This window comes from Dipodomys merriami, unplaced genomic scaffold (assembly GCF_024711535.1).
Source record: "Dipodomys merriami isolate MVZ:Mamm:240054 unplaced genomic scaffold, mDipMer1.0.p SCAF_12, whole genome shotgun sequence".
NCBI lineage: Eukaryota > Metazoa > Chordata > Mammalia > Rodentia > Heteromyidae > Dipodomys > Dipodomys merriami.
The window spans coordinates 24,532,969-24,550,282 of NW_027202493.1; the positions used below are offsets into that span (position 1 = coordinate 24,532,969).

At 42.2% G+C, this 17,314-nt stretch overlaps 2 protein-coding genes across 7 annotated transcripts in view; one reads left to right on the plus strand and one right to left on the minus strand.

Moving 5' to 3' along the window:
* Tenm3 (teneurin transmembrane protein 3) overlaps positions 1-1,615 on the minus strand; it is a 608,309-nt gene extending 606,694 nt beyond the window's left edge. For all 6 annotated transcript variants that reach the window (XM_070016445.1, XM_070016443.1, XM_070016442.1 and 3 more), the window contains exon 1: positions 1,562-1,615. The gene's annotated coding sequence lies outside the window, so the exon portion shown is untranslated. The remainder of the gene's footprint in view (positions 1-1,561) is intronic.
* A 1,370-nt stretch (positions 1,616-2,985) lies between these two features.
* On the plus strand, positions 2,986-4,821 carry LOC138823269 (uncharacterized). Its single transcript, XM_070016446.1, has 2 exons — positions 2,986-3,139; positions 3,243-4,821. The coding sequence occupies exons 1-2, from the start codon at positions 3,120-3,122 to the stop codon at positions 4,201-4,203; spliced, it is 981 nt and encodes a 326-aa protein (XP_069872547.1). The 5' UTR covers positions 2,986-3,119; the 3' UTR covers positions 4,204-4,821.
* Positions 4,822-17,314: the final 12,493 nt, after the last annotated feature.

Genomic DNA, 17,314 nt, shown 5'->3' on the forward strand with positions numbered 1-17,314 from the left:
GTACAAGGTCAGATCATTGATGTACGTACAAAACCTTGTGCGTTAAAATTTTTTTAATGTATGATGACTTACGATTATACAGCTACTCCTAAGGCTTACTGTTTCTAATAGCTGAAAAGCCTAGAAATACTCCTCACAAGTAGGCATGGGTGGATACACCTAATATTTTACACCGTGAAGGCTGCAATGGGTTCTGTTCAACTGTAATGCTACTTTGGGGAGGGGAGTTACACTTTCCAAAAATGCCAGGCTTGCTTTTTTCTTTCTTCTTTTTCTTTTTCCTTTTTTTTTTCATTTAACAACAGAAGGGGAAGGTGGTGCCTGAACATGTTTCTATATTCTAGTTTTTTTAAAAAAAGACCACCACCCAGTGAATTCTGCCAGAGTCTACAAATGTTTGACAAAACCCATTGTCAGAGATAAGAACTAGAGTATCAAGAAGAGGAGCCAGCGCTGTTCAGGAGCTTTGGGGAAAGTGCTAGCACTTCCTCATCCCTTACGTCCCCACAGCATGCATTCAGAAGTACCTGTAAACTTTTCTCTGGCTTGGAATCCTGACTTCAGAAAACAACAGTGTATATATTTGCAATAGGACAAGACAGAATTGCCCGTTATTTTCTCTGCACAATAAAACTGGAATTACCTCCCCGACTGTCTTAAAGGTGAGGCAGTAGGAATGGATCCCGAAATGCATTTCAGATGCTTAGGAAAGATCAGACACAATCCGCCTCAGCCTCCAACATCGGACGCCCTTTCCTACCGGCTGAGACACCAGACAGGGGCTGGCGTGGAGTAGCAGGCGCGTAGACCCCTCTCATTGGGTTTTGTTTTTGTTTTCTTACTGCTCAGGTCGGGTGTGTGTTTGTTCCCCAGCCCCGTCCCATCCGGAGTTTCTGGATCAAGTTTCAGCGTGGGTCCCCCCCCCCCTCAGCTCTCACGTCTCTTTCCCTCACTTCTCTGGCAGTTGGCGAAGCCAGCTCCCCGCTTCCCGGGAAAGTGTGGGTGGTGGTGGGGGATACCCAGAGCTTCTCGCTCCCTGGAAGCCCCACAGGACGCTGCCAGGCGCCTCTACAGAGCCAGGAGGGGCTCCGCTATCACCCTGGGCATCACACCTCCGAAAGGTGGACCCGGGCCCTCCGTCCACTAGGAGCGCCCAGCCCCTGAGCTGGAACCCGGGACTCTGGACTTTCCCCCCCCCCTCCCACCCCCGCCACCCCAGAAACCAAGCGCGCTGCCCAGCGCCTGGGGTGAGGTGCACTGAAGTTCCCAGCGGAGCTGGCCAGCCGGAGGTGACTGACGCTGGGGAGGGGCGGGGACCGGGAGGCCGGGCCGGGGCCAGCGTGCCCGCCGAGGCCGGCGCTCCTCCAACGGGGGACTGGCCAACTTGCAGCCGCCTCCGAGAGCGGCTGGGAAGGAGAATCGCGCGGCCCGAACTCGCTCTCGCCAGCCCGCCACCAACCCTCCTGGTTCCTGGCGCCTAGGGGTGGGTGGAGTGGGGAGGGGGAGCGGGGGGGGGAGCCCCGGGGCATGAGGACCCCAGCAAGGGCCGCCACGCACTTACCGCGCTCCACTCGCCCGCGCCGCCGGCTCGCTCGCCGGCCGCAGCCGCCACCGCGTCCACCGGAGCAGCGCGCACACCCAAGCGCTTGGCCAAATTCAAAGGAGCCGGGCGCAGGGGAGGGACGGGGGGGGGGGTGGGCCGCGGCGGGAGCGGAGTAGGGGGGAGAAGGGGGGCGGGGAGGGGGGCAGAACAGCAAGTGTTACAACTTCCTTCCCTGCCCACCGCCCGGCCCCGGCGGGGCGAGGGGTGCGGAGGGGAGGGCAGCGCGCGCCGTGCGCCAATGAGTTCACTTTCTTTTTCTCTCCCCCCCTCCCTACCCCGCGCGCTCTCTCGCTCTCCCCCCCCCCACCCCTCCGGGCCCGCCGGCCCCCGCCAGCCTCCTCCGCCCGCCGCGGGTCCGCCGGGCCCCGGCTCGGAGTTTGTGGCTCTCGGTCCGCCCGGGAGCCGGAGGATGGAGGAGGAGGAGAAGGCGGCGGCGGCGACGAGGGGAAGAGGAAGCCGAGGAGGGAAAAGGTGGAGAGGCGCGCGGGGCGCTGTGCCAGTGAGTCGCATCCAGGACCGTGAGTGAGTGGACGGGGGACGCTGGGGCGGGGTGGGGGGTGGGGGAGACGAGTGTGCCCGAGATCAGACGCGTGTACACGTGTGTGTGCGCGCGTGTGTGCGTGTGCGTGTGTATGTGTGTGTGTGTGCGTGTGTGTGCGTGTGTGTGTGATGAGGGAGAGGAGAGGAGCCTACCATGCGCTTCTCCCGGTGCCGCTCGCGGGAGAGCCCAATCACAGGGCGAGCCGGACCTGGCTGCGAGCATTTATAATCCGTGACTCCTCCGCTCCGCCACTTGTCAAGATGACAGGTACTTTATTTCTTCTTTATTCAAAAAGAGAGAGAAAGAGAGGGAGAGAGAGAAAAAGAGAGAGAGAGATTCCCCTTTTACTGCCTTTTTCTGTCAAATGGGATTTGCTGGACTGAACCACGTTTGCCGCCCCTTCCCTCCCTCCCTCCTCCGGGCCGCACGTTGGGTTGGCGGGGGGGGGGGGGGGCGGAGAGAGAGAGAGAGAGAGAGAGAGAGAGAGAGAGAGAGAGAGAGAGAAGAGAGAGAGAGAGAGAGAGGCTCCCATGCTGTGACCAATCAGGGCATCTACTACTCTCGCCGTGATTTAGGGGTCATCCATGAATAACCCTTCACGCTGATGAATGGCTCTCGGCGGCTTTCGGCTCTGGCTGCGGGGCGGGGGGGTCTGCCCGCCGCTGATGGCAAACACTGATGAACTTACAGCGCCATTCGAAATGAATGCACACGCACCGACCCCGCGCCAGGGGCTGAGCGTGGGGGTCGGTCCTGCTCTTCTCCCGGTGATCAGGAGGAGGACCTGGGGGGGGGATGTGTGTGGGAGGGAGAGGGGGCGGGTAATTGCTTTGGACTTAAGTGGAAACACTGCTCTGTGTAATCAAACCTCTAACCTTCTTAGAAAACTACTTTTCTTGATCTTCCGTAGGGTGGGCATTTCAGGTCGTTCTGAGTCACCCGGGAAGGGTGGGAGAGCTAGACACTGCCGGGAAGATGGATTCGGAGGCAGAAGGGTATATAATTAAAGATTTCCACCCCACCCCACCCCCAGCTCCCCCGTAGGCGGCGCGTCCTTCACTGAGCCTCGGGAAACGACCTGCGCGCCTGCTCTTCCAGAGAGCGTCTTCCTCTCCAACACTGGAAAGCGCACTTGACCTTCGGACAGGGGAGGGCCGCGCCGAGCGCTCCGACGTCCCTAGGAACCAACCAAGTGTCCTCCGCTCCCCCCCCCCCACCCGACCCGGGTTCAAGTACCAGGACCTGCGACCAGCACCGAGCGAGCGGCGTGGGGCGCACTCTGGAGTCCTTTAACACTTCCAAAGAGGACCTCCCGTTCCAGCCGCCGTTCTCCAGCCTCCCTCCCACCGGCTCGCCCAGCAGGCACCACGCCCCGCCCAGCCTCAACTTTATTTTCTTGGGGCAAGCGGTGGTGAAGGGGGGGGAGGTCTCCCGGCTACTTTGTACTCTCAGAAGTTGCTACCAAAACTCTAGCTCCAGGATCTCCAGCATCCCCCCATACACACACACCCACCCACCACGTTGTCCTTTGGCAGACACAAAGTACGGCAGGGGAACTTTCCAAACCACCCGAAATTTCTACTGCTTGGAGTTGGGGGGACATCAAACCCGCCACCTCCTCGGATCCCCGCTCCGGTTCTCCGGACTCCACACCACTCTCAGCACCTGTCGGTTCTCCTGGGGGAGGGAAGGGGTGGGACGTGGCACTAAGGTGTGGTGTGAGTCACCTGTAGGTGATTGGGGGTGTTTACCGTCCCGTGATTTCACCCCACCCCCACCCCCATCACCTCCTCCTGGCTCCTGTTACCAGCCCGGGGCAGCCCTGGGGCAGTGTCCCCCGCAGCCAATCCGTCTCTCCTGGCAGAGGGGCTGGGGCACTAAGCTCCTGCTGTCTTCCACTCTGAATCTCGGAGCAGAGGATTGTCTCTGGTCTGTACCTAACTCCGGGCCGCAAGCAAAGACGATTATATTTTTAACCGCGTCCAGAACACCGCCTCTTAGGAAAGCCTGGACCTTTCTGATACTTTCTCCAAAGTTTCGAACTGATAATAATGCCTAGACGCTAAGGGACCGAGCGCACCGAAATGCTTAGACAAGGCTCGGTTATCTGAGAACCCGAGCTGGCTCCTGGGGCGCTAGTGATGCGAAAGCAACACACACACACACACACACACACACACACACACACACACACACACACACACACACACACACACACGTGACTTTCTGGGACACGTCCCTGAGGCGGAACAGTCTCCTTCCTGCCATGAGAATTTCACACTTGAAAAAACTAAGGTGGTGGGGTCGGATGAATTACGTCTTTTTATTCTAGCCATCCTCATTATTTTAAGAAATTTGTCAGTCGTGAAGGTATGCCCCAGACATTACATGATAATCACGCAAACTGCTCAAAATTAGCATCCTTTACGTGACCTTAAGAAAACTCCACGGGTGGTGTTTCATAAATCACTTTCGTGGCCCAGTTCCCACAAAAACATATTAAATGTTTAAAACTTTTGTAATGCTCCAAGTTGGATTCCCCTTTTCTCTTTTGTACTTTACTCTCTAGGAATATACAATAAAGAGAAGGCACTGCTCCAATCCTAAAGAAGTCAGCAAATCTTCCTGGTGGGAGTTGGGGTGGGAGGAGATGGGGGTAGTGATCTTTTCAGCTCTGTTTTCTGGAACCCTCATTATCGTGAACGTTGGTAATAAATGAAGGAAACAATGGAACTCATAAAATTTAGAAATGGTAATAAATCTTGGAGCCTGTCTGTAGCCCAGCTCCCTGTTACACAATATTCCAAGTTTTTCAGTATGTGATGCTGAACACTCAGCCTAAATGGATGCAATAGAGAGAGAGGGAAATAGTCTCGAACTCATTGCTATGGCCAGAGCACTCAGTGGTCAAAACGTGGCAGGCATCCTCTTCAGAGTGTTTGCTGTAAGGCTCAGCCTGTAACTCAAGCTGTGTACTTGTTACACTGGCATCTTCCTTCACCTGTCTCTGTTTTCCTAACAAAGAGGTTCCATCGTTCGAAGATGAAGAGCTGGTGTGTAGTGCCGAACTACCACAGGCTTCCTCCTGCAAATGCATCCCTGGAAAGCCCAGAGACAGCTTGCTCAGATGACCACCCAGCTCTTCTTCACCTCCTAGAGTGGTTGTCAGTGGAGGGTGGGGAGGGAGGGGCAGGCAGGTGGCTTTTCCTGTGCCATTGCAACAAGAAAACCAGGAGTAAGAAATGCAAGATATTGGTCTCTGTCTGTTTTGCAAACCTCAGGCTGATCACAGAAACTTGCTTGGGCTGGTCACTGCAGCCTGCACCCCCAGCCAGGACTATGTCTATGTGGGATAATGGAAATCAGCAAGGTCCCCCTCCCTCCCTTGGGTCCCCCTGGTCAAGAAGGCAGTGGTCCTTTCAATCCCTTTCTCCATCCCTGGAAATGCCTGTCTGGGAGGGGGCCAGGACTCTGGACTGGCTAACTTTGGGGGTAAGGAAGGATGCTTATGCCATCAGAACTCGGGTAAACTAGGAAAGGGACAGGTTCTTGCCCTGCTTCTGAGGCAGGGTTAACAGCACCCTACTCTGCCACTCCAATTTCCCAAGGGCCAACCCACAGCTAAATGTCATTCCCTATCTCCTAGTGATGCTAGCCAAATTTTAGTTGGAACCTGCTCTTCCCCTGGAGGCTCTTGCAGATGGGGGCGGGGGGCGGGGGGGAGATCACCTGTAAGTTTTCTAGAGCTGACAGGCTGGAGAGGGAGGGGGCCACAGGGGAGCTGTTCCTTCTCCCTCTCTCCTAGGGAGCCTCCCTCTCTGCATCCACTTCCTCCTTTGACTTAAAAGTCTCTCAGGTTTGCAGAAGGGGGCCACCAGGTTGAGCAGGTATGTGGATCTCCAGAGAGACTTAGGGACATCAATGAGTTTATAAGTATTCTTTGGGCTTATTCCATCTGGTCTAGCAAATGAAGGTTTGAGTGTCTGACTGCTGGCCCCAAACCAAGTTGCCAGAGGCCAAGACCGCTACCACCCAAAGGACTCTAGACATTGGTAAGGAGCTAAAAAAAAAAAATGACATGGGTAGGGCCAAGTTCAGGCTAGACCTACATCTACTGGCTCAGCCCTTGAAAAGTATCAGGAAAACCAGAACTCCAAAAATGTCCAAACAGGGATTATATCTAATCGGACACAATAAGTGATTAAAAAAAAAAAAAAAAACAGCTTCCAAAATAGTCCCTTAGCAAGTTCTAGATGTGTGAAATGTTCTCCTTAAACTAGTTACTTTGCGTGTAGCAAACAATCTGGAACAATGTGCAGCACTAGAACTTAAATTTTTCACTTCAGTCTCTTGAGTCACTGTATAGTTATTATCAGGTTTGTTGTTTTGGTTTGTTTCTTTTCTTTTTCACTTGCAAAAATAACTTATTTCCCTTGGCAGTTAGATGGAAGGAAACTGTAAAACAAATAATTCTAATCTGATCACTGACAAAGTCATAAAATTAAATGACTGCTTGTAGAGGAAAGTAGACTTTCATTACCTTAATTAAAGCAAGATAGGCCTCTCTCACCACACATACATTTTGGAGCCCTGGAGTGGACTGGTGATTCAACGAATCAACCTTTTTTAAATGGGGTCTGCCTTTCCAGTACATTAGTTTGTGTTCCATGACATAAACAGAGCTTGCATGTGGCTTTGACCTTTGATGGAAACAGCGTGGAACACACACCAATGCAGATGAACTTTTGCTAGAGCATCAGAAAAGGACTCAAGTTCTTTGAAATGATTCTGGACACCAAAGCATCTTTTCATAGGTGGTCCTTTCAGTTTTAGGTGAGTGACATATATGTGTTTAGAATTTGCCACAAAACCCCACACTGGAAGATGGAACCTTTATAATTAATAGTGATTATGGTTGCCTTTCAAAGTCTTAGGTTTTTGTCCAAGTGACTTGTTAGCAAACAGTATCTATAGTGTATCTGAGGTAGTCACTAGATGCTGGCTTATCAGACAAAGTAATAGAACAAATTTTTTAAATAAAACAATAGCCTTTAAATATTTCAGATATCAGCTCATAATTTAACTTGCAAATACATTAACTTGTAAATTAATTTGTAAAATATAAGTATCCAGTGACTATAATTCAGTGTTAGATGAATTATCCTTCTCATTTCCCAGACGCACCCAATTCTATCTGCACCGCTTGCTGACCCTCGGTCTACAATGTGGGGTACTTGGGTCCTTGAAAGGCTGAATTTAGAAGCTCTAGTAATGATCTCCCCACAAGCAGTCCTCCCAATCTGTGTGTAATACAGATGTTCTTGCTCTGTTGTTTGCCTTTAGTGAAGGGAATTGACCTTATTTCTCTGTGAATCCACAGGATCAAGCTTATGAGCTGGCCTATAGAAGATGCTGAGTTTGTTGTGATACATAGGAATGAGTAATACATAAAAACAATTCTTTTATCATATTTTGTGACTCCAACTTTCTTTGCAATAAGCAAAATGTACCTTAAAATATATTAAGTATATTTTATTACTTGTCAGATCCTTTTTTAAACAGTGGGGGCATAGTTTTAAATTTTCATCATTATAGGAAGACACTTTTGAACTTGGCTGACTTTTCTCAGAAACAAAATAAAAATGAAAACAAAGAATGGGAAAAAGGCAAAAAGAAACAAATTTTCTTTCCTCATTCTTAGTATGATGAAGTATTGACTGAAAACTGGGGAAAATTGTAGCAAGCACTGAACAAATGTAGATAATCTATGTATTTTATATTAAATGTGACACTATTATAAAACCCTTATTGTCTTCCAAATTACCTTTGGGTTTTTAATGGTAAGAAGTATAGAGCTTAAGACGACTGCTTTTCATTTCTTCGAGACAAGGGTTCAGCTGGTATTGGGGAAACAATCTCTGTCTTTCTTGTCTGCTCAGGAGAGCTGTTTCTAATTGATCTGGCACGGAATTTAGTTGGAGATGTGTATGTTTGCAACCGAAGCACAGAGCCTGTATGCGTTGTAAGGTGATAACCATATGGGCCTTATTTGAAATACTTAAGGATTTTTGACATTAACCTGGGTTAAATTGAGCTATAAATTCAACTCAAGTGTATATGTCCCGACAAATTCATCATCACTTTGGGTAGACTCAGTCCATTAATAAAGATGATGACCACTTATCACAAATGCAAAGGTTTGCTGTGATAAAATGCCCCTTATGTTGCACTTCGCACTGTTTAAATGAAAATTGTCCATATTAAACAGACATTTTCTACTGTTATCACTTTCCCTAGAATGGAAATGTTTAAAAATGATCTCTGGGTAAAGAAAAGGATATATAGTCAAATCTATTTCCTCTTCCAGTATTTTCAAGTGCACTTCACTATCATCATGAAGATTTAATTAAGCAAGCTCAGCTAAGCTAAAAAGCCAAAGCGGCTGGAAGTTACTACTTATAGAAGCATATTCAGGATTTCTACAAAATAATTTATTTACTATTCTTCATTTAGGGATCTGAGCCACCACTGAAGGTTAAAAATACAGCCGAATTCTATAGCATCCTCTCCCTATTTCTGAATATCAAATTTAGAGCTTTACACTTTGCTCCTGATAATAGTACCAAGTTATGGATGTTGATGGTCCCTTCCCTTGCAGCTTTAAATTGCCTTGAAAAAGATACAGTTTCTTTAATTAAAAAAGCTGCACAGAACTAATCCCTCTAGCTGAAAAAAGAAAAGTTTTAAGCAATCTCTTTCTGCTCGGAGAGAGAAAGGCAGACAATACCATAACAGATCAGAAACATAAGCTATAGTGTGCAGCCAGGAACACAGCAGGGAACTGAATACTGCTCCGACTGTGTCATTTTTTAATCCCCCATCCCAGTTTTCCCCGTCTGACCTCATGCTGAGATGAAGTTATCACAGAAGACAGCTTTACTCTCACCAATGAATCCAACCCTGGATCTGTATTATCCTCAGCAGATCAAAACACCGCTTTCATCAAATAGCATTATCTGCATAAAAGGCATGCAATTGCCCGATAATTTCACCCAAACTATGCTATTCATTTAAAGGACAAGAAGAGAAATGTAATTCATTCCTTTTTTTTGGGGGGGGGGGTGGAGAGTGGCAGAGAAAACTGAGACTTGGGGAGCAGAGGCTGGAAAAGCTAACTTCTCCCTTTCACTCATGGGAACTTTTCTGCCTTTTTTTTAAAACACACACACACACACACACACACACACACACACACACACACACACACACACACACACACAATCCCAAGAAGGGGTCCATTTAAAAGTCCCTCTACTCCTGGGCTTTAAGATGAATCGTTGCAGCAATTGGGTACAGTTTGAGTGACAAAAGTGTAAGTTGTGTAGAAAACTTGGCAGTGAGAAATAACAAAGCTTGCTGATGTCATTAGCCATGCTTCCATGAACCCCAATAAAAACATCATATCCAGTAAAATTGGAGAAGCATAAGAATTAGCTGAACAATTGGATGACGTTTAACACAACATTGTATTGCAAGGAGGAAATTCTGACTGGAGGATCTTTCTGAGCATTATGAGATGTCTGAATCCTTACAGTGTGAAGACAAAGAAGAATATGTAAAAAAAAAAATTCTTATAGTCAGAGACTAGCATTTAAAAAGTGTTTTTCCACATATCTTAGCCTCCTTTGGATATTCTTTTCCATTTTATGCTTTAAAAGTGTTATCATTTTCATTGTAGATTATGTAAGGTAATATTAGGGACTCATCTTTAATGGAGCCTCACTTCTTTTTGAGTGACATGAGTTGTTTTGCTCAAGGTACCGTGAGAGGTTAGAACAGTCAGACAAAACCATTTGTGTCATAGGAGTGGAATTCATAGGAGGACTAAAACTCTTCGTGTGGGGCATATGTGACCTGTTAGGTATATGTTAACATCCTGATAATATAGTCTGTTATTTTTAAGGAGTTAGCTTGAAAGTGTAAATCCTCAGTTCTGCCCTTTTAGTATTTGTGATGCCTATTAACCCTTCTATCACCAAAACAACATTTACACACAAAATTGTATAGGGCAAACAGAACTGCTGAAAGAAGGAAAGGAAAAGAAAGAAAGAAAGAAAGAAAGAAAGAAAGAAAGAAAGAAAGAAAGAAAGAAAGAAAGAAAGAAAGAAAGAAAGGAAGGAAGGAAGGAAGAAAGAAAGAAAGAAAGAAAGAAAGAAAGAAAGAAAGAAAGAAAGAAAGAAAGAAAGAAAGAAAAATTTTAACCTGCTTCACATGCACGGCAAGAAATAATCTTGGCAATTCATGAAACAGGTAAAGGGGTGAGAATTTTCTTTTGGAAAGAGAGATACTGTTTCTGTTAGAAATCATTCCTAGGACTATCACTTGTCACTGTAGACATTTTAATTACATATAGGTATTCTCTAAGCATTTAAATGGAATGAATAAATAGATGCTTTTCCCTATCAGCTTCCTGAAGCTACAACTTAATACCCAAGTGCTCTGAAGGCTAAAAATCTACGCAGATATTCGGTCTGCTCAGTAGTAAAGTTCAAATTCATGTTTCCAAAATATAGCTTCATGACATACAAATTATCTTAAATTTAATATGATTAAGCATTAAACTATGGTATTTCCTTGAATTTAATGACAGTACTATTTTCATGTCAAACTTGATTACAAGAACCAGCTTTCAGAGTGAACTGTTTAAAATCCCAAATCATTAACAGATCACTTACAGTTCAGTCTTCTTGTCTGTGAAATATCAACTAAAAATACATAAGTGGAGAGGTGGTTTCACATTTTACCTACATATATATGTGTGTCTCACTATCTTAAGAGTTATATTTTTGTCTGAAGATGGCAGAAGAAAGATGTTCATCACACTGATATGACTGCTACTTTCCGCATACACATTAGGTAGCCTAATGTTCTACTGTATCAAAACATTATCTCCAAGCTTTTCATAAGTGAGTGTTTACCTGAAATGAATATAATGAGACAAACTTTCCTAAGACTTTCTCATTGTAAACACAACATATGCGTTTTTAATGTTTTATTTCTCCTTGACTTTCAAACTAACCTACATTTGACCTCTAGTTTCTCTATGAAACTAACCATAAATCTTTATTTCAGTCACCAGAGTTTGTGTCAAGAAGACTAAAGTTATGGAATTGCTTCATTTAAAGATGGTACCAGGAATACTACTCTCAGATGAAGACTCCCCAAATGGGAAAGGAAAGTATGTTTCTGACAATATTTTAGGTAAAGCCACCCTCTTGCCTAAAACTTCCAAATATGTTAAGACAGTGAAGTCTGTTTTGCTCTGTGGTGTGAAAAGTTCTGTAGAGAGGAAAACTAGAAAAAGACTATAAGATGACCAATGACTCCTACTGAAATAAAGCCAGTACCAAAAGGTCATAGGATCTGGGTTTTAATTATGCTCATGAAGATATAGCTATGAGTTTTATTTAGTTCAGCCATTCCTAGAGCAGACTGGGAGAAGAAAGAATTTATCCTGGGCAGAGAGAGTAAGCATCCTGCTTTCTATGTTTACCGTATATTTCTTTCCTAGCCCTAGCCTCCAAATCCAGCATTCTTAATCCACAAAAATCTATGAAAGCCTATGATTCACCTTCTCCTCTTTTATCCTTGAATAAGATATCTAGGAGGAAAGGGAAAAAAGTAGGCCATGAGAAGATTATGAGCTGAGAGTCTTTAAAAAGGGAGGAAATTGGCAGAGAGAGAGAATCTGAGTTAAGAGAAAGAAAAGGGAGAACTAGCCTAAGCTGAAGATAAACTAAGAAAGGTGCTAGAAGGAAGAGAGTATATGTGAAATTCCTAGTGTACAGCTCTGGTTTAATGGAGTTGCACATTTACATCTAGGCTGTTTACACTGATCAGAATGTACTGGAATCTTTTCCCAAGAGTTTACACTGTTAGTTAGAAACTAGGTTTAAATCAGACTGTGATACAGGTAATACTTATTTTCACATATACACAAAATCACCCTATATTTGTTTTGAACATTTTAGTAACAAATTTTTTCTTTATCAAAATTTGAAGATTGTGTTGATAACAACTAGGCTATCAAGTCCAGACATTTATTTAAAAATTATAATCTTTAGATCACCTATATCAGATTCACATGAGGGTTCTTGAGAACGTATACATACATTCCCAACCTCAATCTCAGATATACAAAATCAGAATTCCCAAGGAAAGAGCCAATAACTTAGCATCATCAACAAGCCTAGAACATTTGTATGCATGAGACACATTGCTATGGGCAAAATATTATGTACAAAGCAAATAGATCTCTCTATATATTAGCATTATATATATATATATATATCTAATATATATTAGTATATCCTCATTAAAAAAGAAGTTGGAGCAAGCATATCTATCTTAATTATTTTCAAAAGTGTCATATTCCCATCTAAAGAAGAAACCAAAATTCACAAAATGAGAAGACTGAGAATATCCATCTAAAGAAACTCCATTTACAAATTTAGTGACATTTCAAAATCAGCTTTTTCAGTCATTCAGTCTAAGAGTAGTAAAATAAATAAGCTACAAATTAAGATTGTATTTTCTATGCATTTTAATAATTTTAATAATTATATATAACTGTTTGCTGATTGGGGCAGGATATGTAGAGTACATGAGTGCTCAGAACACATGCTTAGCCTATATGAAGCCCTGGGTTCAACCCCCAGCAACAAAAACAAAACAAAATTAACAGCAACAACGGTTTGCTCAATATTATGTGTATATGAGTGTGACTTTAAAATTACGTAGGTTTGGGGACAACTCTTTTTAATATATATTTGCTTCTATTATGAAAACTAAAGGATATTTTGGGTGACATGGAATAGAAATTAACACAACATTTATCACATTTAACAGAAGTCTAGAAGAAGCATCAAAAATGTAAGAGCTTTATCTAGAATCTAGGCATTTATAGGTCAACTCTATGCTATTTCTATATTAAAAATATTGCTCATGCTGAAAGCTCTTAAATCTTTAGCATTAAATATCACCACTTATCATTATTTCCTTCTTCTGATAGAATTGGTTTTTGAAGGATGATGTTAACAGGGTATCATTGTTATACTTAAGGATGTTACCCTTTTCCCCCTTTGCATTACTAGGAACCATGGGGAATGCGTTCTCACAAGTTTCACTGTTGTCTCAACTACTGGAATGACCACAACTGTACCTGGCTCTTGCCCCATTGTCCTTCATTCTCACTCGCCTTGCCCTAATGGATTCCTATGGCAGACAGTGTGCCCATTGTCTTACGTGTATTAACTCTAAATGCTCACAACATCAAAAAAATAGTTGCTATTGTTTTTGCCCTCACATCAGAATATTGAAAAGTGAGAAAATTGGTCAGTGTAAATAGAATAACCAAGAATAATGACTTCAGAGCTCAAACACTTTAAAATAATGTATAATTCCAGGGGAAATGGAACCTGCTCTGGTCATAAAGTAGTTCACTCATATAGGAGTTCATACAATGAAATGAAAACTAGATTTTATTGAAAGAATCAACATGACCTCTCTCTCTCTCTCTCTCTCTCTCTCTCTCTCTCTCTCTCTCTCTCACACACACACACACACACACACACACACATACACACACACACACACACAACACTGGGGACTAAACTCCCACACTTCTTAAACATACTCATATATATACACACAAATGCACCCACATGCACATTTACCTTAATGAGACTTTTAAACGAAAATATTTTACAGTTGCTTTTGAGAAAATCCTAATTTGAAAAATCTTTAGTTTCTACTCTACCACAGCAAACTTATCCATTTTGTTTTCTATAGATTTATAATAAAATTGCCTCCAATATGCTATATTTTATAATTCCTTTATATATTGCTCTAATATTACTGTAGCTCTCAGCACATATTTCTAAATGATAGTTTAAGACTAAACTGGCTTTATTTAGATTTCAACTCTAGAATGATACTTCATTCTTCCATGATTGATTTATGAGGATAAAGCAAAATCACTGTTTTAAAGACTCACTATAGTGTGAGGATGATAAACATTTGTCATTGTGATAAAAAAAAAATTTCAAGAAGGCTGTAACTGCTCCAATAGCCTTTAGCTTGTAGAATTTGGTAATCCTCTTTAAAGCACTAAGAAAGTTAAACAGGGTGAATTGTAAGCTTGCTGCTACTTGAAATTACAAACCATTGAAAAACTGTCCAGGAGAAAACCTTAGGGAAAAAATGTAGATAATAATGCTTTATGTGTGGTTGCAAAACAATAATGAATCTGTCTAATCAATTGTTCTGAATAGTGATAGATCATAGTAGGAAGGAAAATACACATCTTTATTGACCCCTTGTGAATTCTGTTACATTTCATTCTTGGGACTTTTGAATGGTTTTCTTTTGCACTTCAACACACAGCGACAGATTAACCTTAAAATGGTTATCTATAGCTCTTCTGAAAAGCAGGACTTGACATAAAATAACTGTAATCAGAGCAGGAAATTAACTCCTCATTTGTTACTTTATTGGATATAAAATATTAATGATAAAATGTTAAAACACCAAATCAACATTGATTTCAAGTCTTATAATAAGTAAGTCTTATAATAGGTGAGAATATTTTTGTTATTGTTTTCATTTGTTTATGCAGCCCAGGATCTCAGGGCCTGGGTGCTGTTCCTGAACCGTTTGCTCAAAGCTAGTACTCTACCGCTTGAGCAACAGCCCTACTTCTAGCTTTTTGATAGTTAATTGGAGATAAGAGTGTTATAGACTTTCTTGCCTGGGTGGCTTCAAACAGTGATTCTCAAATCTCAGCTTCCTGAGTAGTTTCTTTTTCAAAGACTCAGAAATAGTAAATGATAAGACTTATTTTCAGGACAAGGAAGAGCAATAAATTATTGCCTTATCTCATGTAGGTTTCTCTTCCTTAACAGATGTATCTCAGGGCAGGCAAACTGATTTTGTATTTTGCCATAACCTGTTGTACTGATAAACTGTTAAGTGATTGACTGTAGTTGGCACATTCATTTTACATGTGTGGGCATGCCATATGTTACAGTTAAATTGTAAAATACAATTACTCTGTTGGCTCTTCACTTCTCAAATCCCTATTATATTTATATTTTATACTTACATTAACAAATAAGGAAGAACTATAGAAATAATTAGATTATGTTTTGTTATGTGGGTGACGGGCTACAAATCTACTTGACACAAGGAGGATGACTATCACTCTTAACAGACTGAGTGGTCCTCAAGTCACCATTCCAGTTTATCCTGAGGCTGAAACTACCACAAGAAAAGTAATAGAGAGTCCCTCTATAGCAGCTTAGCATTGATTTTGTGAACATCATATGAGAGTATTTTTAAACTTTAAAGGGTTAGAGTTTATTGGTAGTAACTTCCATTTATCTAACCAGTTACTGCTATTATAGTACAACTCAGAAAAAATAGAAAAGGTATTGCTTTACCATAGACTGAATGCAATGATTCATATGACCCAATGCTATAATCTCACATCTTTGTCTTAATCGTAAATATTTATTTTTTAGGATTATTTATTTATTTATTTTGAATTTTTTTATTGTGAAAATACTGTACAGAGGGGTTACAATTCCATGGGCAAGATAATGAGTACATTTCTTATCAAGCATTGTAGCCTCCTCCTTTGTTTCCCCTTCCCATCCCTTCCTCTCCTTCCCCCTACCCCCCCAGCCTCCCCACCTAATCCTCCTCACACCCCCACCAAAGTTGTAAAGTTCGTTTTTCCATATAACGACTTGTACATCTCATTGTTGCAATGGATCCATCTGTATCCCTATTTAAACGATTTGTTTTTTCCCTTCCCCTCCACAAATTATACCAACATCAAATACAGTGAAAGCAAGGGTTATACCATGGGGGAGGGACATACAAAGCAACAAAGAAATCATCTTATAAATGTGTTAGAAACAATCACCTGAAAGAATAAAAACATTTGAATACATATCTTAGGGTTCATTTCTCTAACATCAACTTATCTGACCTTTTCTGCTTGACTCAGACAGTACATATTTATTAAGTAGCAACTGTACACTGCTAGAGTTGATGTGGAAAGTATACAGAATTGGTTAACTGTTTCTATTCTTCGTGCATGCTCGTGTGTGTGTGTGTGTGTGTGTGTGTGTGTGTGTGTGTGTGTAGTTAATTGATGATAAGAGTTTTTCAGATTTTCCAGCCCAAGCTGGCTTTGATCAGATTCTCAGTACTTAGATTTCATGTATGAGCCATTGGTGACCAGTTTATATTATTGGTATAATTTGTTGAGTCATTCTCCTCCCTTTAATTAGTTATGAAAAGTTGCTACCTACCTATATTAAACATCTGTAACTAGAGAAATTGGCTTCTCAAAAAGTAGTTTACATGGGATTTTAACTTTAATTTATTATGCTACTTCTTAAGTACATGGTATACCATTTGGGTGACAATTAACACTATGATTATGAATCACCTATAAAACAGAAATGTAATTTGTTATTGGATAAATTTGATATATTTATTCTCACCAGATCTGCTATTGATTATTGCTTTTGTTTTCAAACTTGGCAAGAATACCACTAATAAAATTGCCTAGTATACCTAGAAATTTTGCTTTATAATATTTTAAATTCAATAACACTCTTAATAGAAATACTACTATTTTTAATATATGATACCTAAAACTGTGCTTAAATATAACTTCTGGATTTCAATGACATTACACTAATTTTGTATTTATGATTTCTGAGAGTGTTCTCCCTTTGAGGATGATGAGTTTTTAGAAGTTGATGAAATAATACAATCTAAGTCAAAGTGGTGATCTATGGTGATCTTTTCTGCCTGGGCTTCCTCCCAACTGTGATCCTCCTGAATAGCTAGGATTATAGGCATAAATGAACCTACTGACACCTAGCATACACATATTTCTTGATTGGCTATTTATTGCATTCTTGCTAATGAGTTGGTTCTGATGATATGTTTAAAATTTTCAGTTACTATGTTTTTATAACTTTCTGATCATATACAATACTCTACCTTTCAAATATTTTTATTCTTCATCCTTCAAAATTTCTGAAAACCAAGGTTAATATTTGACAGTACAGATTTATGATACTTTAAAACTA